Genomic DNA, 23,025 nt, shown 5'->3' on the forward strand with positions numbered 1-23,025 from the left:
GAGAACCACTGCCTTAGAACAAAGAACTCAAGTACAACATGGTCGCTTTTCCCCAGAGTTCCTGTAACTGCTACTTTATCCACTAAGGCATCTCTGTTGGTTAGGATCAGGTCAAGGATAGCCAATCCTCTAGTTCCTTTCTCTACTTTCTGTAGGTGGAAGTTATCCGCCACACAAGTCAGGAATTTCCTGGAGGGGCCATGTTTTGCAGAATTTGACTCCCAACAAATATTGGGGAAATTGAAGTCCCACATTACTACTACATCATGCTTCCTTAAAACATTGGCTATTTGCTTTTCAAAAGTTTCATCCTCATCTTCTCCTTGTTTGGGTGGCCGGTAGGGATGTCAGAGAATATCGCCACAAATCTCGGGGAGGCCGAATGCCAGCGCATTCGGCCCCCTGAAATTGGTGGCGAAACGGTCTGCCCCCCGCCCCCCCCAGGACAGGACTTACCTTGGGAGAATCCTCCTGGCAGCGGCGGCTCCAGCGGCGGTTCGGCGGCGGTGGCTGCGGCGGTGGCTGCGGCGGCCGGTCTTCCGACCGGCTGCCACCACCACCATTTCCAGTAAAAAAACAAACAAACATGATAGGCTACGTAAAGATTTACGTAGCCTATCATGGCTAGATTTTTTAAAAATCCCGTGATAGGCTACGTAAATCTTTACGTAGCCTATCACGGCTGATTTAAAGGAAAAAAACAACAACGCGCATACGCAAATGGCAGCGCCCATGGGCGCCGCCATTTGCATTCCTTATTTTGACACGTCTTAGTCTACATAAACATTTACGTAGACTAAGACGGCGAAAATAAGGGGAACGCAAATAGCGTAGACGCTATGCTATTTGCGTTCCCCTTATTTTCGCCGTAGTCTACGTAAACGTTTACGTAGACTAAGACGCATCAAAATAAGGAACACAAATGGTGATGCCCCTGGGTACCGCCATTTGTGTACGCGCTTTTTTTCCTCTTTTAAATCAGCCGTGATAGGCTACGTAAACATTTACTGACTGCAGGGACGCAAACGGCGGCGGCTACGGCCGCCACCATTTGCGCACCCGGCCGGCCAGGATTCGGGGGGGGGGGGGAGGGACGGAGCGCCTCCTCCCTGCCAGAAGTTCGGGTGGGAGGGACGGAGCGCCTCCCCCCCACCAGAATTTGGGGGGGAGAGTGGCCGGTAGTAGACTCCGACCACCAGGTTCCTTTTATTCTTTGCTCCATTTATTTTAACGCAGATACTCTTGGTGGGGCTACCAAGCTCATCCTCCTGTATTTCTGTGCAGAGATCTGTATTTTTAACATATAGTGCAACCCCACCTCCCTTTCTGTTCCTCCTGTTCATTTGGAACAAGTTATATCCTTCAACTGCTGTATTCCAGTCATGAGAGTCATCCCACCAAGTCTCAGTTACACCAAGCAAGTCATAATTTCCCTCCTGTATTAAGAGTTCAAGTTTGTTCTGTTTGTTTCCCATACTCTGGGCATTAGTATATAGACATCAAAGACCATGTGCTTCATAGTGTGGTTTTCTTCCTACATGTGTCGGAAGACTATTATTAGGTGCTATTAGAGCTGTTCTCTCCGTTGCGGTGCATGAGCCTTCATCCATTGTTACCCCGAACTTTACATCTCCCTTCCCCATAGGATTCAGTTTAAAGCCCTCCTGATGAAGTTCTTCATGCTGTGGCCAAACACATTCTTCCCATCCTTTGTGAGGTGCAACCCATCCCTTGCCAACAGCCCATCTTCCAGGAAGTATAGCCCAAATCTCTCTTGTTGGCACCACCTTCGTAGCCAGTCATTCACCCGAAGTATTTTTCTTTCCCTTTCTATCCCTCTTCTAACTACTGGAAGGATGGATGAGAAAACTATCTGGGCCCCCAAGTTCTTGAGTTTCCTTCCCAAAGCTTCAAAGTCTGACGTGGTTTCTTTGTAGCTCCGCTTGGCGGTATCATTTGTTCCCACATGGATGAGAAGAAAGGGATACCTGTCAGTGGGCTTTATGAGTGCAGGCAACCTTTCAGTCACGTCTCTAATCCATCCTCCCAGGAGACAACATACCTGGCAAGTCCATGGGTCTTCGCGACATACTTGGGTTTCAATCCCACGCAGCAAGGAGTTTCCCACTACTATTACTCTTCTCTTCTTTTTGTAAGCCTGGGTTTCATCACCTCTGCTTGACTGACCTTCAGCCTCTTGCTCACTCTCATGCAGGTTCCCCTGTGATTCTTCCTCTGCAGGCTGTCCTCCAGTCTCATCCTCAAGTACCTGGAACTGGTTCCACAGCTCCACTGATTCCACTGGTGCAGAGTGGCATCTAGTTCTTCTTCTCCTAACTGTCACCCCTTTCCAAGGAATATCCTCTACTGCATTTTTCTCACCTCAGCATTTCCCACTTCTGCCTAGGGATGTCAGATAATTCCTCCACGGATCTCGGTGAGGCCAAATGCCAGTGCATTCGGCCCCCCGAAATCCATGATGGAATGGCCTGCCCCCCCGCCCCCCGCGGATCCCCCCCAGGATGAGACTTACCTGGGGCGGGTGTTCCAGACGGCGGCGGCGGCTGGTCTTCCGACCGGCTGGTGCCGCCGCCATTTGCAGTCTTGTCTTCTTCTTTTTTGTACATAGATGTGGTAGGCTACCTAAACGTAGCCTATCACAGCTGGGTTAAACAAACAAACAAATGCGTACGCAAATGGCGGCGGCTACGGCCACCGCCATTTGTGTTCCTTATTTTTGGTCGTCTTAGTCTACGTAAATATTACATAGTGAAAATAAAGGGGAACGCAAATAGCGCCCGCTACGCTATTTGCGTTCCCCTTTCTTTTCTTCGTAGACTAAGAAAATATTTACGTAGACTAATATTTACGTAGACTAAGATGGCAAAAAATAAGGAACGCAAATGGTGGCGGCCATAGCCGCCGCCATTTGCGTACGCATTTTTTTTGTTTTTCTGTTTTTACCCAGAGCCCTCCACGGCCAGAAATCCGGCTGCGGACGGCCTTGGCCTGGGCCTGGCCAGCTGCTCCGCGAAGCTGCCGCGGAGCACAGCCGGCCGTCGAGGATTCCGTGGGGAGGGACGGAACGCCTCCCCCCCCATGAACAGAATCCGCGAAAAGGTAAGTGACTTTCATACATCTCTACTTCTGCCTCAGCTTGTTGTTGCTCTTCAAGCTTCTGGTCTTCCGTTTGCTGCTGTAGTTCCCCCATTCTGTCCGAGAACTCACTCAGATCAAAAGAGAAACTAAGTGAGCAGAAGGATTAACTATCACAGGTCTGGGCTCGTTCTGCTACGCCCACAACCGTTTCTATTGGTTCAGGCAGGCTGCTAACTGGAAAGTGATTTGCTCTCACTGCTGCCCCGTCTCCTCCCCCCATCTCAAGTTTGATTCCATAGGCTACTGCTGGTAATGGAGCTTTCTCTGTCTCTGTCTGTCTCTTTTTGGATTTGTCTGCCTCTTTTGACTGGTTCCTGGACCAGTCGCCCTTGCAAACACTTCTCCCACATCTTTGTATGGGGAAAAGTTTGTTCCACGCTCAATACACTTAATGAAGACATGGGCACCCACACTAGTTATCAGCACAGAGCTGGCAGCAAAAAATGGGATGGGAAGGCATGTGCCGCCATCCAGTGAGTGATTATAAATCTTTTTTCTTTCCATGGGGGAAGTAGGACACTGCTGACCCATGCTCTCTGCCTAGCACCACCTCTGCCCCCAAGAGAGCTAAGGTGTTTTTTCCACATGCTTTGTTGTTGTTGTTCAGTCGTTCAGTTGTGTCCGACTCTTCGTGACCCCATGGACCATAGCACACTGGGCCTTCCTGTCCTGCGCTCTCTCCCAGAGCGTGCTCAAGTTCATATTCATTGCATCGGTGATGCTATCTAGCCATCTCATCCTCTGCCGTCCCCTTCTCCTTTTGCCTTCAGTCTTTCCCAGCATCAGGGTCTTTTCCAGAGTTTTCTCTTCGCATTAGGTGGCCAAAATATTTGAGCTTCGCTTCAGTATCTGTCCTTCCAATGAGCACTCAGGGTTGATTTCCTTTAGGATGGACTGATTTGACCTCCTTGCAGTCCAGGGGACTCGTAAGAGTCTTCTCCAGCACCACAGTTCGAAAGCATCAATTCTTCGGCGCTCAGCCTTCCTTATAGGCCAGCTCTCACAGCCATACATTACTACTGGGAAAACCATAGCTTTGATTAGATGGACCTTTGTGGGCAAGGTGATGTCTCTGCTCCTTACTATGCTGTCTAGGTTTGCCAGAGCTTTCCTCCCAAACTTTTAACAATTTCCTTCCCTAACCCCTTCAACAGTATTCAACAGTTAGTGTAACCAGAGGTAAGCCATCTAACCACTAAGCCGGTAAGCTTTACATGTTGCCACAAAGCATCATGGATCAATTCAAGGTTCCAGTGGTGGATGCCTCAGTGTCTGCACTGACTTAGAATGCAGTTACCCCAGCAAAAGGATAACTGCATGGGAGGAAGTTATTATATGGATACATTTTGTATTGGCAAGCTCTTTAATAATTACTGATGTAAATGTTCTCTTAAATTACTTACCTGTTTTTTTGGAATGTGACACATAGCCAGCATAAATGGATCTTTCGCGCCCTTGTGGCTGCTAAAAGACAGATACTATGATACTGGAAGGATAAAAGCTCACCGCCTATAATGCAATGGATTGAAGACTTAACAACGCTAGCAATATTTGAAAGAGTGGTATATAGGCGTAACTTGCAAATGGGCTTATATTTGGATATCTGGTATGCTGTTACTGAAGTTTATGTGTAACCTATTCTTTCTTTTTTTCTCCCTAGAATATTGTAATATTTGAAACTGAGGATTTTAGAATACGTTGTTATATTTTTTTATTTTTTTGGTTTTGTTTTGTTATGTTTGTTTGTTTTGTTTTGTTTTGTTAAAACTCAATAAAAAATTGATAGAAAAAAATGCAGTTATCCCAGCAAAGGTGGTTTGTCTTTGGGCAGAAGAACTAACAGCTCTTAACTCCTCATCGAAACAACTGAAGGATGGGGCTGAGAAAGATCAAAGTTCAGTCCCAGTCTAGCATGATGGGAGTCAATGTCGTGGCTAGGTGGATCTGGGGTCCCAGGTAGAGTTTACTAGCACCTCATTTGTAGGCACCAGTGTCCTTGGAGAACCTTTATAAGTGGTTCTTACAGAAAGCAAGAATAAGAAGACAACTCTCTACATTGTAGAGGGATGACCTGAAAACCAGGCTTCAGTACTGCTTTCTCCCGTCACCAGGTTATGTTTTTTCCCCAAATCTAAGAATAAGTGACCCTGCTCCTGATATGCCTACAGAGAACTGAACTGGTCAACATCCAGCTCGGCATCATCTTCTAAAGACACAAAGAAACAACACTCTTCTCAAGGCCAGTCAGACCAACTCCTGAGGACCCATAGGCAGCAAAGTTCTTCATGTCACCTGCAAGTGGATGCACCCAGGAAACAGTCTTCCATGGATATGACCTCAAGTTTGAACATCACCCTCAAAACAAGTTCATAGCCACTCCAAGAACCCAGACAAATATTGGATGTTCCAGTAAGCCATGTAACACCTATTGGACATCCAGGCAATCAAATCTGTTTTACAGGACCCAAGTGATTCGGAGTTTAACCCAATTTTTGTATGGTGCTTAAGAAGAATGGAGACTCAAGAGCCATCCTGAATTTCAAGTGGCTGAAAAAGCTCCTTCCTTCACAAGAGAGACTTCAGCATGGAAATACTGAATACCATAATAGTTGCCATTTCCAAAGAGGCCTTTTTGACATCAATAGCCTCTCTGAGGCATGTCTTCGTGTACCAATCATGTTCAGCCTCAAGAACTCGTAAGCTTTGCATAGCACAGGAAGTATTTTTAACATAGGGCAATACCGTTCAGTCTCACATCAGTTCCCAGGTTGTTTGCTGAGATCCTGGTACCACTGGTGGCTCAGCTGAGGCAGCAAGGAATATATCTCTAGCATATCTGGATGATATTCTAATCTATTCTACAGATACAGGGTTTGCGGGACACAGTGACAGACCACACTTGCATTTCTCAGGCAACATGGCTTCATTGTAAACATAGAAAGGAGCTCCCTGGTGCCGTTGTGACAGTTGGAAAGCTTGGGTTGATCCTAGACAACCACACAACAGATCATGTACCTAACAGAGGAGCAACAGAGAGCTTTGACTATTGGGCACTATAGAAATGTAATAAACAGCCCAAGCTACTGCACCTAGCTTTAAAAGTAAGGGAAATGGGGAAGGTGAACTGCATGATACTGGCTCAGTTTCAGGGCATGATGATCTCCTACCAAAGTTAGTTCACTGATCCTATTTCATACCAGGTGTGTACAGTGCATCCTGCTTCAGTTTCAGAAACTGATAGCATACTAGGCATATGAAAAGGTGGATATTGCCCAGGATCTCCAGATATCCTTGGGTTAGTGGTTAGTTCCAACTAACTAACCACTAGTTCACCAGCTATCTCAGGGTTGTTTTCATAGAATCATAGAATAGTAGGGTTGGAAGGGGCCTACAAGACCATCGAGTCCAATCCCCTGCTCAATGCAGGAACTGAAGTCAAAGCATTTGTGACAACTCCCCAAATGATCTTAATGATTACAGATGGCAACCTGTTTGTGTGATGGGTCCTCTTGGAGGTTCGTAACACCTGAGGGAGTTGATCACCCTCAGTGTCATAGGAGAGTATAAATTTCTTGGAGCTTTGAGCCATCAAGTTGGCTCTGCTGGACTTCCAGAACCTGATCCAGAACAGCCATGTGCCAATCCCACCAGACATTGTGTCCGCCAAGGCATATGTAAACAGGTATGAGATAGATGGCTCACCACTAGGAAGCCTGCTCCATCATGACTTGGGTGGAAGTTAATCTCACTTCTCTGTTGGGAGAGGAACAACTGGCAGGGACAGCCCCTCCAGTGGCAGTTTTGCTCAGCTGAACATTTTTTCAAGAGTTAAATTGGGTCTTACACCTCCTCTTTTTAGGCAAATTTCTCAACACTTATAGACAGTTGGAAATGACTTAAAGGGGGTTCTGTTGAACCCTCCACCTGTGCACAGGTTTCCAATTTGGAGTTTGAACTGGGTGCTCACTGCTTTCATAGGGACACCATTTGAGCCTATATGGCAATGTTCTCTTAAGATCCTTACCTTGAAAACCGTGATTTTTGTGGTGGTCACATTAGCATAGAAACGGTGTAGGTTGGACATGTCACAGGACCTGGCTTCTGCCTGAATAGCGAACCTTCATTTTGAAAGGTTCTGAATCCTTGTTCAGGTCTTTTCAGGAGTATATGGGTAAGAAGTGCAACTATTTCCAGGTAGTTGTGAAGTTGCATCCTATTGGTGTATGAAAGTTTGGGAAAACAGCCCCCAGTAGGGGTTGAAGCTTACTGAATTAGAGAGATGGTGTCATCAGCAGCTCTTTGGAGTAGATCTCCCTAGAGGAGATTAGCCAATGAAGCAGCTATGTGGGCTTCTGCATATCTGTTTCCTATACATCGTAAGACTGACAAGTACTTCTCCACAGATGCTGCATGTGGGAGGAAGATGTTCCAAGGTGTGTCGGTGCCTTGAGGATATTGGTTCACCTGGATACTGACACTGCTCTTCTACATCGCGAAGAGTAGCAAGTCAGAATACCTTCTGGGAATCCTAGAAGAAAAGGAAACTCTTCCCATGAATTCCTGTTCTCCAGGACTCCCAGACGGTGTTCTCCCCCCCTCTGCTGTCCAGGTGGGTCATTATTTGTGATTAAATCAGTCAGTCAATGCTTCAGCCTTTCTGTACATGTGGAGTAGTAGGTAGGGACTCCTGGGGATAAGTTCCTGGTATCCTATTACTTTCAGAATCTGCTGAGGTGGTTACTTGCATTTTCCTGGCTGATGTTTGCCAGTGTTTTGCTTTGTTAATCTGTCCTTTTACAGTTCTGTCTTGAGGGTGTCTACTGCTTTTCCAGTGTTGGTCTGGGAGGGCAGGAACACCCTCTCCTTGGAGAAGCTATTGGAAGACACTGACCCTGCCTCTCGATCCAAGGGGAGGGAATATCCTGAAGAGTAGCCAAATCCGAATGGTCCTGGAGAATAGGAATTCCTTGTAAGAATGTCCGTTTCTAAGGCATATAATTCACAACCAGTCTTGAATATTTTTGTCTGCCAAGACAAGAGCCTTAAATATTCTAGCAAAAACCTATATTGAAATGGTATGGTACCAGATAAATGCCCCATAGGTTTGCTAGTGCCTAGGAACATTAGAAAAGATTGAGCAACATTGCATGTCAGATATTCAGCATAGTTATTTTCATTTCTCATTTTTAAGTAAATGACTGATGTTGCACTGGGTTTTTAAGTTGTTGAGTTTTCCTCTATGGGTATCAGTTATACTCATGTTTACTTTTAAACAACCTCACTGAGATCTATGGGAATTCCTTAAAAGCACATTTGCTAGCAAAGCAATTGTGGTAAGAATGGTTTTTTAAAAAGCAAACTTAACTAACTAGGAACTTTTGTAGGCCATTTGCAATTAAAGTGCTGTTTTAAGAGCTAAATGCTCCACCTGTATCTTGCCTTAAAAAAAAGTTAACGTAGTTTATTTCCAATGTTATTGTTTCTGTTACAAATGTTAAATATTTCATTCCATAGTTCTCCAGAGAGTGGAAGCAAGAGAGGGAGAGAAATAATATTAATTCCTTCATTTACTTGTCTAACTGTTTTTGAAAGAATGAACGTGAATTAACAGTGTTATCCCTTCCTAACAATTATCTTTCGCTACTCTAGCTAGTTTAGTTCTAAAAGACAGTGCCATTGACAAGGGGGGAAAAAGAACCTTCTTGGATTTTTTCAGCTCAGCGGTGGTAATGTTGCACTGAACACTAATGAGGGAACCCCCACTGCTTTGCCTGCTTTGTGACTTTTCTATTTCATAATTATTTTTAAAACGCAAAACGACATGAGGTAGCCCAGTCATGCCTCTGCTACTTCCTGGTACCTCGGCACTCACTACAGATGGCAATTTGTTCTTGTAACATATATGTCTCTCTGGCCATTTTCATCTAATTTGTATGGGTTCTACCGTTTCCTTTCTCTCTTTCAGGGGCCTTGCTGTGTGTGAGCTAGGGGGTGGCATGACATGCTTGGCTGGGCTTATGGTAGGTCTTTTCTCAATTCCAATTCTATTCAGAGGGAGGAACAAAAGGAAAAAAATGTTCCAGTGCCTCTAACTGCTGGGTCAGAGAACTGTCAACAGAATCAGCTGCGGTCAAGCTGCAGAGTCTTGAGAGACCTTCTAGATTGACTTGCTTTCGTATCATATTGATTTTATGGTTGCCTCGATGAGCAGAAACATTTTACCTCAGTGTAGTCAATATCTCTTGTTGTGACATTCCAGGCCACGTACGGTCTGTCTTTCATTGCCATAGCTGAAGCTCCCCCCCTCCCCTTCAGATTATAGTCCCCCATTTGCTAAGATACAGGAATAGCCTGGCGAATCACAGTTGGAGCACCATGATATAGCTGCTAATGTTTTGCCTGCATTATTACACCAACAAACATGATCCAGAGCTCTCGGTAATTAGATTCTTTTGAATTAGATTGGCCATTCAGGAGCGTCATTCAGCATTCTCTGGGTTCTGAGTCATGTATTCAGGAGATATTATGTAGCAGTGCAGTGCATTAGACAAGTTTTTATGTCTCTACAAATAAAAGCATATTGTTACACTGATTGGCATTTGACAAACCTGTCGTTCTTACACAATGTGTCGAGGTTACAGCCCAATGTGCGAGCATGTCAAAGCTCACAAAAAAATTACCCTTACAAAGCCATCTGCCTGCAATGCAAAGTTATATGAAGGGCATCAGGCAGTCAGACAGAAGCAAGCTGAAAGGCAGAGTGACAGCCTCGTATGATGGCTCTACTAGATAAACAGAAGCCCACAAATGAAAGCCTCTCAGAATACCATCATCCGCTGTCACAATGCAATTACGGAACAGAATGATAGCAAGATAGAGGCTCCCGCAAATGGAATGATAAAAGTATTGACTGATTTGATTGAATGATTAAAATAATGCAGACATAAAATGAAAAAAGATTGAAGACTGTTACAGAGAAATAGGTGAGGAAGCATGATACTGAAGGCTTGTCACTCCTGTCTTCACTTCCACACAGACAAGCATATTTGCTCATTGTTTGCTATGCTCTTTTTCTCCCCCCCCCCCATTCCAGGTTGCTATTTCTGCAGATGTCAAAGAAGTTCTGTTAACTGATGGAAATGAAAAGGCCATCAAAAGTATCCTTATTCAGATAGAAAACTGGTTTGTTGGGTTCGTTCCTTTTTCACTGGCTGACCAACAATTGATATAAAAAAACAGCAAGAGGTGTATATAATAGAGTGTGCGTGTACACACACACACACACACACACACAAATCCACTATCAGTAATTAAAATATATAATATTCTTGAATAGATCTACAGTGTTCTCTATAACAAATTCCCACTCTTTTACATTAAAAGAATGTATATTTAGAGAGAAAACACCAAGCAGCATGATAAATACCTGTCCCATGTTATGTAAGTATTCAAAGATTTTGTTCAAATAATTTCCATTTGAAAAATGCAACAGCGGAGATTACAATTAATTCCAGTTTGAAGGGTTTTCCTTTTACTGATCTATTTTACATTGGTCCCACTTTCAGATAGTAACCTTTTAACAGTACATAAATACCTACACCTTGGATATATTTATCTAATGTCTACATTTGGTTTATATTTAGACCACATGCACATAATATCACTCCTACTGACTTCTCCCTAACTTCATATGAGCTGCAGCTGCACACAGTTAATTATCATTGTTCTCTTACAACAAGGTTTTCCAATATGTACTTTCTGTTCTGTACAGTTACATTATTACAGTATTCGAATACATTATATTTAATATTAGTACATGTGCAGGTAAACAAATTTGCACTTTAATACTACTGCAAATTATTCCCTCTCAGTTAACTAAGTGTCTACAATAGCACAAGGGCTGAGTCCCATAGTGAATATTAATGGCTGTTAGAAATTGAAAGGGAAACACAGAAGATATCTGTTTTCTTTGGATCTTGACGATAATGACATTTGCATGTTAAAGGTCTTCATTTGGTGTGTGTGTGGGGTTCTGTAATGTAAAAGTAATGGTGAAATCTCTTTGTTAGCGTTATCCAAATAGGCCCTTTTCCTAATTTTTTCTTCAGCTCTGTTGTGAGTTATTTTTTTTACAGGAGGAAAAAAACTGTGCTTACAATATACATGCAATGGTAATGTGGGAATATTAGCAAGCAGACTCCAATAACACTTAAGTTCTTTTTGTGTGACCTCAAGATATATCTCTTTCAGATACTTGGAGAATTCAGAAACGAAAGCAGTCTTAGTCACATACCATATCATTTAAAAATGTGACATTCCGGAGCTTTAAAATGGGGGGAGATGGGATCTTCTTCCTCTTGTAATATTTAGTCTTTTTTTTTTTTTTTAACCTTCCTGGAATATCAGTCTTGTGTACAGTCTACTACAGTACCTCATACTGTGTTTTGCCTTCTCCCATACCTCTGTGAAAAAGCACGCAAAGAAAATGCACATGAGCAAAATGTTTTTAGAAATCAGTATAGTTAAATTGGGAGGTATTGTAGCAAAATGAGGTTATTTGGGCTGCAATCCTATGCACACTTACCTGGGAGTAAGTCTCACTGATCTCAGTGGGATTTACTTCTGAGTAAACATATATAGGATTGTTCTGTTAACCTGGATGCGATTTCACCTACTTTTAGGTTACCTATAGAATCATCAATTGAGCATCAAACAGATCTAGTAGTTTCTCCCATGTCTATGTCATCAGATGATAATCCATCATGCGAGCTAAGTATTAGGTGACATTTTAGAACAAAATTTTAGGAGCTTTAGGTTTTACATATAGTTTTATTAGATTATGTTTTGAAGGAGTCTTATTGCCATAACTGTCACAGGATTCATTATTAAACACATATTAGACAAAATTGCCCATCACAACCATTCTGAAATGAAAGGCTATAACAGAAGACAGAATATATACACAACATTATTCACTTCACACTTACATGGAAATAAGTTATGTTGAAATCAGCTGAACTCGGTTCCAGTTAAATATGTTTTGTATTAGCTTCCTAACCTGTTAAAAATGTACCACATGTTTCTAGTAACTTTCGATACAATTGTCAGGAAACTTGAACTCAACTAGAAACCTCTAAGCGTACATGTTTCAAATATTGTTTTCCTGAATTGGAGGATTACTAAGTGCTTAGTGTTGCGGCCTGTTATCAATTAAAATACCTGTCTTGTTTAAAATTAGAGTTTACTTTTGCCCTTTAAATTTCTTTTGAACTGTAAATGCCAGTACCGCTATAATATCAAAAATTATCTTCCTTAAAAGTCAAAATGGTGTCAACCTGGGAAGAGGGAAAATCACAGTCAGAAGCCAGGAAATCACTAAGCAAGCCTGCTAATTATTCTTAATGGGCAAGATGAACACATTAAGAAACAAATGAATACATCAGTGAAATGTAATTGAAAATCGACCTGGCAGTAGTGCTTTGCATCTGAGCATCCACTTTTATACTATCATCACTGTCATACTTATTATTGTTGCTGTTATTAGCATTATTCACAGAGGATACCTAGGGGTGTTGTTTTTATATAGTCTTGAATTTTGTTGGGTAGTGGTGGTGTTGATTTATTTATTCATTTTGTAAGAAGCCCACTGAGTGTATTGTGTCCCATCAGACTGTCAATTCATTTGTGAGAGTAATAATTTCATTTAATATAGGGATGTCAAAGCTTGTGCTTTCTTAATACAAAATCAATATATATATATATATATATATATATATATATATATATATATATTGATACCACATACCACATATATATGGTATGTGGAACACACGAGTCTGCTTTTGTATTAACTATTTCACGTTTTAAGCAATCTTCCTTCATATCGTATAACATTTTAGGTGACTAACATTCCTGACTGGTGGTGATTGACATGCAAACATGAATGCACTCTGCCACTTTTTCATATAATCACCTGTAACATTTTTATACATATATCTGCACTGAAATTAAATTCTACTTCTTGTTAATAACTCACTGCAGAGTAACACTATTTTCTGCCATCTTAAAGTAGTCTTTTTTTGCCATCTTAAAATAGCATTTTTAAAATCTTTTTTTGGTTTATTTTTTAGATAGCCTTATTGTTTTTTTGGTCAGATATAGTGTTAGAGGGAAATTTAATAATGAACCTGAACATCATAAACTTTGAAGAAATATTGATTTGAATTTCATGCCTTCGGCCAGATCTCAACGTGAATGCCCTATGTTATATTTAAAGTGTGCACTTTTTAAAAATGCAAAAGTTTAAATACAGCCCAGAAGGTCCACGTTCACTGACTAGGATTTCAACTTAAAAATGGTTATTGGGATTCCATAAAAGTGATCTGTGTTTTCTCATGGCTTTATTTCTGATCCTGTACTTATATTTTAAAATATAGTATCTAGAATGTGAGACATGTTTAGAGTGCATTAAAATTTCCATAATGCAAAGAACTCTCATTATATAAAATAGCTATGGATCTCTAAATAATCTAAGAAAGTCTAGGTTGCAAAGGATCAGTTGAGACTGGATGATGCAGGATATGGATTTGTGCACTGTGTAAAATATGTTCGCTATAGTCATATGTCCAATTATAAACATGGTATGCAGAACTTTTGTTAATTTTAATAACAATGGGGATGTACGTAACTGGATATAGGATAGAAACCTTTATGGATATGCAGCTAAATCAAAATTATTCAAAGGAGCTTTTTTTAAAAAAGTATATGATTTGGCCTTTCTTTGAGTGTTTTATTAGCATATTTGCTCAATTAACCAAATAATACATAATCATTTATGAGATTAGTCATGCCCTTTCTTTTCTCTGTGGTTCAGATCATGGCGTTATGCAGAATGCCATGGAAACATTTCAAAGGACAAATCAAAAGTACAGAGCACTTTAAAAAATATCACTACCATCATCACATTATCTCTACTGTTTTGTGATCATCTGTGGCACACTCAAAAATATGTGTTACATTCATGAACTTCATTAGCTCAGCCTTCTCAGACTCTGTTGCTCTCATCTGTGATGAATTTCAGAATTGTGTTTTTCTTTATAAACGCTGTTTGCATGATTTGCAACCTGTTCTTATGACCACGATTTCTATGCCAGTATAACGAACACCACTATGCTGGGATCACCGACAAATCTATAAGTGTGTCATAATAGCAGCATTTCTTAAATTAGGGATGAGTGAGAATTGTGTTTGTTTCATTTTTTAAAAAATAAGAAATTATCCAAACTTTGCAAATGTTTTCATAAATAGGAAAGAAAAAAAATGAAATTTAAATATCCCAAATGTTCAAGAAAACGAAACTGGCACATTCATCCATTGAGGCAGAGGGCTTTTAGTTCTTAGCTGTTAAAAGTTTGGGGTTGGTTCCCTTTGTATGCAACCACTTTTATGGTGCTGAATTAAGGTTGCCACCCCATCATTTTGACAGGCTCCTCATCTTTTAACAGCTGCATGACAGGCAGTTACAACATGATCTTCTCCATGCTGGAAAACACTCTAACTATTGAATTTGGTTCGTGCAGAAGGGTGAGAATGTCATATTATTAGATTTTTGATAAGAATTAACCCAAATTAGCAATGTTTTCATTTTAAAAATGAGAAGAGAATGTCACGTTCTCTTGAAATTGAAGAGAACTTCAAACATTTCAAAAACTTGAAATTTTAAAAAAATTGAATGTGGGAGAAAGCAAAACTGACAGTATTGTCCAACCCTAGCTTAAACCATATATTGGTAAAGGTCATTTGGCAGGAACCAACTGGGGAATGGGGACAATTCACCTAGATATTATCCTAACAATATTCTAGCCACTATGGAGCCACTGTTGTTGTTCAGTCGTTCAGTTGTGTCCAACTCTTCGTGACCCCATGGACCATAGCACGCCAGGCCTTCCTGTCCTGCACTCTCTCCCGGAGCGTGCTCAAGTTCATATTCATTGCATCGGTGATGCTATCTAGCCATCTCATCCTCTGCCGTCCCCTCCTCCTTTTGCCTTCAGTCTTTCCCAGCATCAGGGTCTTTTCCAGAGAGTTTTCTCTTCGCATTAGGTGGCCAAAATATTTGAGCTTCAGCTTCAGTATCTGTCCTTCCAATGAGCACTCAGGGTTGATTTCCTTTAGGATGGACTGATTTGACCTCCTTGCAGTCCAGGGGACTTGTAAGAGTCTTCTCCAGCACCACAGTTCGAAAGCATCAATTCTTCGGCGCTCAGCCTTCCTTATAGTCCAGCTCTCACAGCCATACATTACTACTGGGAAAACCATAGCTTTGATTAGACGGACCTTTGTCGGTAAGGTGATGTCTCTGCTTCTTACTATGCTGTCTAGGTTTGCCATAGCTTTCCTCCCAAGGAGCAAGCGTCTTTTAATTTCATGGCTACAGTCACCGTCTGCGGTGATCTTGGAGCCCAAGAAAGTAAAATCTGTCACTGCTTCCATTTCTTCCCCTTCTATATGCCAGGAAGTGATAGGGCCAGATGCCATGATCTTCGTTTTTTTAATGTTGAGTTTCAAACCAGCTTTTGCACTCTCCTCTTTCACCCTCAACAAGAGGCTCTTGAGATCCTCTTCGCTTTCTGCCATTAGGGTGGTATCGTCTGCATATCGGAGGTTGTTGATAATTCTCCCAGCAATCTTAATTCCGACCTCTGATTCATCCAACCCGGCATTTCTCATGATGTACTCTGCATATAAGTTAAATAAGCAGGGTGACAATATGCAGCCTTGTCATACTCCTTTCCCAATTTTGAACCACTCGGTTGTTCCATGTCTGGTTCTTACTGTTGCTTCTTGACCCTTGTACAGGTTTCTCAGGAGACAGGTAAGGTGGTCTGGTACTCCCATCACTTTAAGAATTTGTCACAGTTTGTTGTGATCCACACAATCAAAGGCTTTAGCGTAGTCAATGAAGCAGAAATAGACATTTTTCTGGAATTCTCTTGCTTTCTCCATGATGCAGCGAATGTTGGCGATTTGATCTCTAGTTCCTCTGCCTCTTCTAAACCCAGCTTGTACTTCCGGTAGTTCTCGGTTCGCATACTGCTGAAGCCTATCTTGTAGGATTTTGATCATCACATTGCTGGCATGTGAAATGAGCGCAATTGTGCGGTAGTTTGAACACTCTTTGGTGTTGCCCTTCTTTGGAATTGGAATGTAAACCGACCTTTTCCAGTCTTGCGGCCATTGTTGAGTGTTCCAAATTTGTTGGCATATTGAATGCAGCACTTTAACAGCATCATCTTTTAGGATTTTAAATAGCTCGGCTGGAATACTGTCATCTCCGCTAGCTTTGTTGTTAGTAATGCTTCCTAAGGCCCACTTGACTTCACTCTCTAGGATGTCCGGCTCAAGTTCAGTGACCGCACTATCATGGCTATCAGGGACATTCAGATCTTTCCTGTATAGTTCTTCTGTGTATTCTTTCCACCTCTTCTTAATCTCATCTGCTTCTGTTAGGTCCCTGCCTTCTTTGTCCTTTATCATGCCCGTCTTTGCACAAAACGTTCCCTTGAGATCTCCAATTTTCTTGAAGAGATCTCTAGTCTTTCCCATTCTGTTGTTTTCCTCGATTTCTTTGCATTGTTCATTTAAAAAGGCCATCTTGTATCTCCTTGCTATTCTCTGGAACTCTGCATTCAGTTGGATATATCTTCCCCTTTCTCCCTTGCTTTTCGCTTCCCTTCTTTCCTCAGCTACTTGTAAAGCCTCATCAGACAGCCACTTGGCTTTCTTGCATTTCTTTTTCTTTGGGATGGATTTCGTTGCTGCCTCCTGAACAATGTTACGGACCTCTGTCCATAGTTCCTCAGGCACTCTGTCTATCAGGTCTAATCCCTGAAATCTATTCCTCACCTCCACTGTATATTCATAAGGGATATGATTTAGGTATACCTGAATGGTTTAGTGGTTTTCCTTAAGTTCTTCAATTTAAGCCGAAATTTTGCAAGAAGCAGCTCATGATCTGAGCCACAGTCAGCTCCAGGTCTTGTTTTTACTGACTGTATGGAGCTTCTCCATCTTTGGCTGCAAAGGACATAATCAATCTGATTTCGCTATTGACCATCTGGTGATGTCCATGTGTAGAGTCATCTCTTGTGCTGTTGGAAAAGAGTGTTTGCTATGATCAGCGTGTTCTCTTGGCAAAACTCTATTAGCCTTTGTCCTGCTTCATTTTGTACACCAAGGCCATGCCTGCCTGTTATCCCAGTGATTTCTTGACTTCCTACTTTAGCATTCCAATCCCCTATGATGAAGAGGACATCTTTTTTTGGTGTTAGTTCTAGAAGGTGTTGTAGGTCTTCATAGAACCGATCAACCTCAGCTTCTTCGGCATCAGTGGTTGGGGCATAGACTTGAATTACTGTGATGTTGAATGGTTTGCCTTGGATTCGTACTGAGATCATTCTATCATTTTTAAGATTGTACCCCAGTACTGCTTTTCCCGCCCTTTTGTTGACTATGAGTGCTACTCCATTTCTTCTAAGGGATTCTTGCCCACAGTAGTAGATATGATGGTCACCTGAATTAAATTCGCCCGTGCCTGTCCATTTGAGTTCACTGATTCCCAAGATGTCGATGTTCAATCTTGCCATCTCATGTTTGACCACCTCCAGCTTACCTTGATTCATTGATCTGACATTCCAGGTTCCTAAACAATATTGTTTTTACAGCATCAGATTTTCTTTTCACCACCAGACGCATCCACAGCTGAGTGTCCTTTCGGCTTTGGCCCAGCCGCTTCACTCTTTCTGGCGCTACTTGGAAATACCCTCTGCTCTTCCCCAGTAGTATATTGGACACCTTCCGACCTGAGGGGCTCATCTTCCGGCGTCATATCTTTTAGCCTTGTGATATGTTCCATGGGGTTTTCTTGGCAAGAATACTGGAGTGGGTTGCCATTTCCTTCTCCAGTGGACCACATTTTGTCAGAACTCTCTGCCATGACCTGTCCGTCTTGGGTGGCCCTGCACGGCATAGCTTATGGCTTCACTGAGTTACGCAAGCCCCTTCGCCACAACAAGGCAGTGATCCATGAAGGGGATGGAGCCACTATGTCAGCATAAATCTACCTTCTGCATTTTTGACAGTAGCCTGTGTTCAGGATTGTAAGGCTAGGCAGTGATTCTAAGCAAAATCACACAGACAGAAGTGACTTTTGTTGAGTCATGGGGTTGATTACCAAGTAAATGTGTTAAGGGTTGAGGTATTTGCCCACCACCCATCACTTTGCTGCATTCAGTGACAATGGCTCACCTTGTCAGAAAGAGGAGATTAACAGTTTGATGTATAACCTAAAGTACATCACCTTGGGATGATTTCTGCAGTTGGATTACATATGCAAATTCTACTGAGGTTACAAGGGCAGACTTCCATGTATATCTATTTAGGGTAGGAATGCTGTAGCAATCTGCCATGTTTGATGTCCAATGTAAATAGGGTTGGTCCACTTTTGTGGACTCATTCTTACGTCTGTAATTTGATCCATTTACTTCCCACCAGGGGAAGAAATATCAGAGGCTGGATGTATAAACACAAGCATCTTAGGCAGGAGGAAGAGGCTTAACGCACATCTGAATGCTCGCTCATTCAAGTGTTACTGTTGAACTGTTAGCACTATGTTACTCTCAGTGGGATGCACATTCTGATGCACACTCCCTAGCACAACTTATCAACATGTGCTGGCCCAGGACTATTATGTGCCTCAATGTGCACAATATATATATATATATATTTTAATGAGGGGGATACAAGAACCCCACATGCTCCAAAGTTGTTTGGAACAGCAGATGCTTCACACATTCAAATGATACCTGACAGAATGGAACAATCCCTAATTTAGAAGCATTGAAGTAATATACTTTCACAGAACTGAGCAAGGCTAAAATGACTTAATTTTCAGTTTGACATAAATGATTTGTAGATTGGTCTGAGAGTAATTTATACTTTTTTTAAAATGGCAGAGTATGTTGTCACACTCTTGGCATGTCAAATCTAGATGTCCACAAGAATAGTCTTCCGATACTTGCGATTTCAATAGCATTTCCTGTAACTTTTTAAGAGGAGACATTCTGAGCTTAGTTGTTAGACAGAACAGTATGTTGATTTTAGTAAAACCTACTTCCATGTGTGTGTACTTTGAAATTATAGCTTTTTCTGTTCTCATGGCAGAGGTAGCAGCAGTTTCAGTACGCAAAAGAGACTGTTCTGTCCTGTACTCATTAAAGAATTGCTTCTGCTTTGATTACCTTAAATGGCCTCTCAAAAATAAAGGTCCCCAAACACCGGTTCCTTTATTAATGCAAATTTAGGAACAATAATCTTCCAGTAAAGTCAGGAATCAAACACAGCTCTCTAAAATGTATGCCTAATGATCTGGTGGAAAGTAACATAAAACTGAGTAAACCAAATCCAGTTTTACTGTATAGCAATATATAGCAATTACAATACTTACACTATATCAGAGATTTCCAATTAGATAGCATGGGGGTACTACACCACACATAATTTTAAGATAATTTTAAATAAACATTAGTTTTGTGTAAATGAAATAGTTTTGTTTCTTTCATAACCATTCTGTTTTGGTTCAATTGCTTTGAAATATATATACAAGTTTTCTGTACCTTGAAGATACAAAAATGCAAATTCTGTGAAAATGAGCATATTTAATTAATGTTAAAATTAAAGGTAAGTATCACCAATTAATCAGGAAGCAGTTCCTTTTCAATACAAATGCTTATGAAAGCTGCAGGTGGCAGGCACCATTTTAGAAGGCCCTCCTGTTTGAAAGAGAAGAAGGTATATAAGATGATGTGCCTCTTCTCACATAATCGTGGCTTAATTAACCTATGATTTGCTATGGTGCATGCCAGGTGCATTCTACCACCATTTTGCATACATAACCTCCAATCTGGACAATTGGAGCTTGTTATATGACATTGACATCCAAACCGAGACACTATAGGTTAACTAATTGTCTGCTGTAATGCATGCACACATCATCTAAAACAGCCTTCCCCAAACTAGTGCCTTCCATCACTCTCAACAAACATGGCCATGATTTTTTTTCTCATATACAAAATATTTATTACATTTACATCCCACCTTTCTTATATTGAAATTCCAGGCAGTCTCCCACCCAGTCACTGGCCAGGGCCAGACCTGCGTAGCTTCATCAAGGATGCTGAAGCCACCTTCAGTGCCATTTGTTTGTGGAAAGGTGGGATGTAAATCAAATAAAGAAATAAATGTGTCTTCAAACCATATCCCTTGTAGATTGAATCAATTAATCAATCAAGGAAATGAATAATGGAAATCAGTTAATCTAATAAAACTCATACAATTAATCAACAAAGAGAACAATCCTACTGTCCCTGGGAGAGCATCCCAGGGGACCTAGAATTGTTCAGAGTCCCCCTCCTGAGGTCATAGACACTATAACAACCTCAGGGGGGGGACTCTTAAGTTCCAGTCACTGTCCTTCACATCTTTGCTCTGGCTGCTTTCTGAGGTCGCAAATGTGGCCTTGGAGAGAGAGAGAAAAGCAAATGATCCAGTGGACAGGGAGGAGAGAGGAGATGTCAGGATACTAGAAATCCTTTGGCCTCTCCAGCCCCAGCAGTGCACCAACTCAGAGGCCTATGAAGGAAAATTTCATAAAAAGAAGAGGATGGAGAGGCAAAAATTCCCTCTGTCTCTCCTCCCGCCTTGCTGGCAGCAGTTCAGCAGGGCACTAGATACGCAGAAGCCTCCAAGATTCCTTCTAGAAGCTTCCCTCTAAGGATTGCATTCTTAGATTTCTTTAATGAGATGACAGGCCCCCCCCATATATATAGTAACAAAGACTGCCATTTTCCAGAGACCCATTGTTGAGGAAACTGTTACAGGTAGAAACAGAATGCTTGGTGGAGTGATGCTGAACCATAATGAAAGTTTGCTTATGAATATCAGAATATTTACCACAAAACAAGTGTAACTTTTGATTTACTCTTTTAATTTTGTGGATGATTCTTAACACCTACGTTATAGATGTAAATGATATCATCAGAAGAAACCAAAAGGCAGGAGTGTTTAGAGCCAAAGCAGTCTCAAGCTGGTAAGACACTTTAAAAGGTTTTTTGTATTTATTTATTTATTTATTTATTTGATTGATTGATTGATTGATTGATTAGCCACCCATTTGGCCAGCTACCCAGCCACTCTAGGTGGCATACAATACTAATAACAAATTTACATAATTTACATTTGTATATTGTTTCCGTATGAAATTTACCCTTCTTAAGTAGATTGGTATGAGAATGAAGAGCTAGCTCACTTTCAAACTTCTGCTTGCTTCTCACTTGGAATCGTATGTCAAGCAAAAATTGTGTATCAGTTTGGGAACCACCTACAGAACTTTGGCTGTTGGGTGGTATAGCATTATAATAAATAAATAGTGCAGCATGTATTGACTGTACATGTTAATCTATATGGCACTTTTTAAGTTTTGAAAAGCAAGCTTGCATAAACACTTGCTTTGTCATAGTTTCTCCTATGTAAGATGTGTTAACATTCATGTTGGCTACATTCAAAAACATTTTTAATATGGCTGTTATCAAGCCACTTTATTCACCAGTATTCTTACTGAAGGATATGTGAAGTGTTCACTTGAAGTCCTAAAATATGTGTTTTGCAGAAACTGCTCAGTAATTCACCAAAAGCTAGATATATTTATTTTCTATCAGGGACTGTTAAAGCTAGAAACAGAATATTGGGTCAAGTGCCCTTATAACAGTGGTGGGCAACTTGTGGCCCTCCTGATGTTTTGGCCTACAAAACATCAGCCCTAGACAGCATAGACAATGGTGAAGAGACAGTGAGAATTGTAGGCCCAAACATCTGGAGAGCCACAAGTTGCCTACCCCGTCCTGCTTTGGCTAGGTCCAGTTCCACATTAGGGCAAACTAAAGGGCAATCCAAAGGCAATAAATAGCAGAGGTAAAACACAGATATATTTGTCCACTATGGGATCCATTTAAGACAGGATAAAAGCAATGGTCCAAGCACAGTACTACCAGGCAAATATATGGCTTCCATGTCTCAGGCACAGCTGAAGCCCAAACACAGGAGAGTAGTCAAAGAGATATAAAACTCAGTCCAAGAGGCAGAGTTAAGCAGCCGCCCATCTGGCCAGCTACCCCACCACTCTAGGCAGCATACAATACTAATAACAAATTTACATAATTTACATTTACATAATTTACAAGAGGAGTCCAAAGATCAGCAGCACAAAGGATCAGTTAGAGAAACAAGACACTGTAACTACTAGAAAAACACTGTTTCTAGCAGCTAGCAAACTCTGACTGAAGACTTATAAAGCCAGAGATTTCAGAACTCCACCTAGCCCTCAGCTGTAATTCATTACACTCCCTCTGGCAACAGTCCTACTTGAGAGGAGGGCTTTGCTACTCAGGAGTCCTTTCATCTTGAGGAGTCCTCCTTTTTATCTGAGTACTCCTTCTCAGAGGAACCCAACTGACCTGCCTCTTGAGATGATGACACTCTCAAGGGCTAAGTGGTCACTCAGCTTCTGTTTCAGAGGTGGAGTTCCCAACCTCTTGTGGAGATGTACCTGTAGCCATCTCCCCTGAGGGCATAGGCTTTCCTAGGTCTCCTGACATGAGCTGTTTCTTGACATTGTCTGTCTCTGGGAGCTCTAGCTCCTCCTCTAAGGAAGATTCCTCCAGCATGGACATACTACCTTATACTATAATGAAAGTTTGTTTATGAAAAATATTGTTATATACTGAGATAGACCATTGTCCATCCAGGTCAGTA

General features: G+C 41.4%; 1 protein-coding gene across 1 annotated transcript in view; it reads left to right on the forward strand.

Moving 5' to 3' along the window:
* The window catches only part of CAMKMT (calmodulin-lysine N-methyltransferase), a 450,591-nt gene that overhangs the window by 384,219 nt on the left and 43,347 nt on the right, over positions 1 to 23,025 (forward strand). Inside the window, exons 5-7 of the mRNA XM_084828963.1 lie at positions 9,125 to 9,179; positions 10,253 to 10,316; positions 21,238 to 21,304. Of these exons, the coding sequence (XP_084685089.1) occupies positions 9,125 to 9,179; positions 10,253 to 10,316; positions 21,238 to 21,304 (186 nt within the window). The remainder of the gene's footprint in view (positions 1 to 9,124; positions 9,180 to 10,252; positions 10,317 to 21,237; positions 21,305 to 23,025) is intronic.

Source organism: Heloderma suspectum, chromosome 1, assembly GCF_057233095.1.
Source record: "Heloderma suspectum isolate Gila_16-S chromosome 1, 16-S_ref, whole genome shotgun sequence".
NCBI classification, from domain to species: domain Eukaryota; kingdom Metazoa; phylum Chordata; class Lepidosauria; order Squamata; family Helodermatidae; genus Heloderma; species Heloderma suspectum.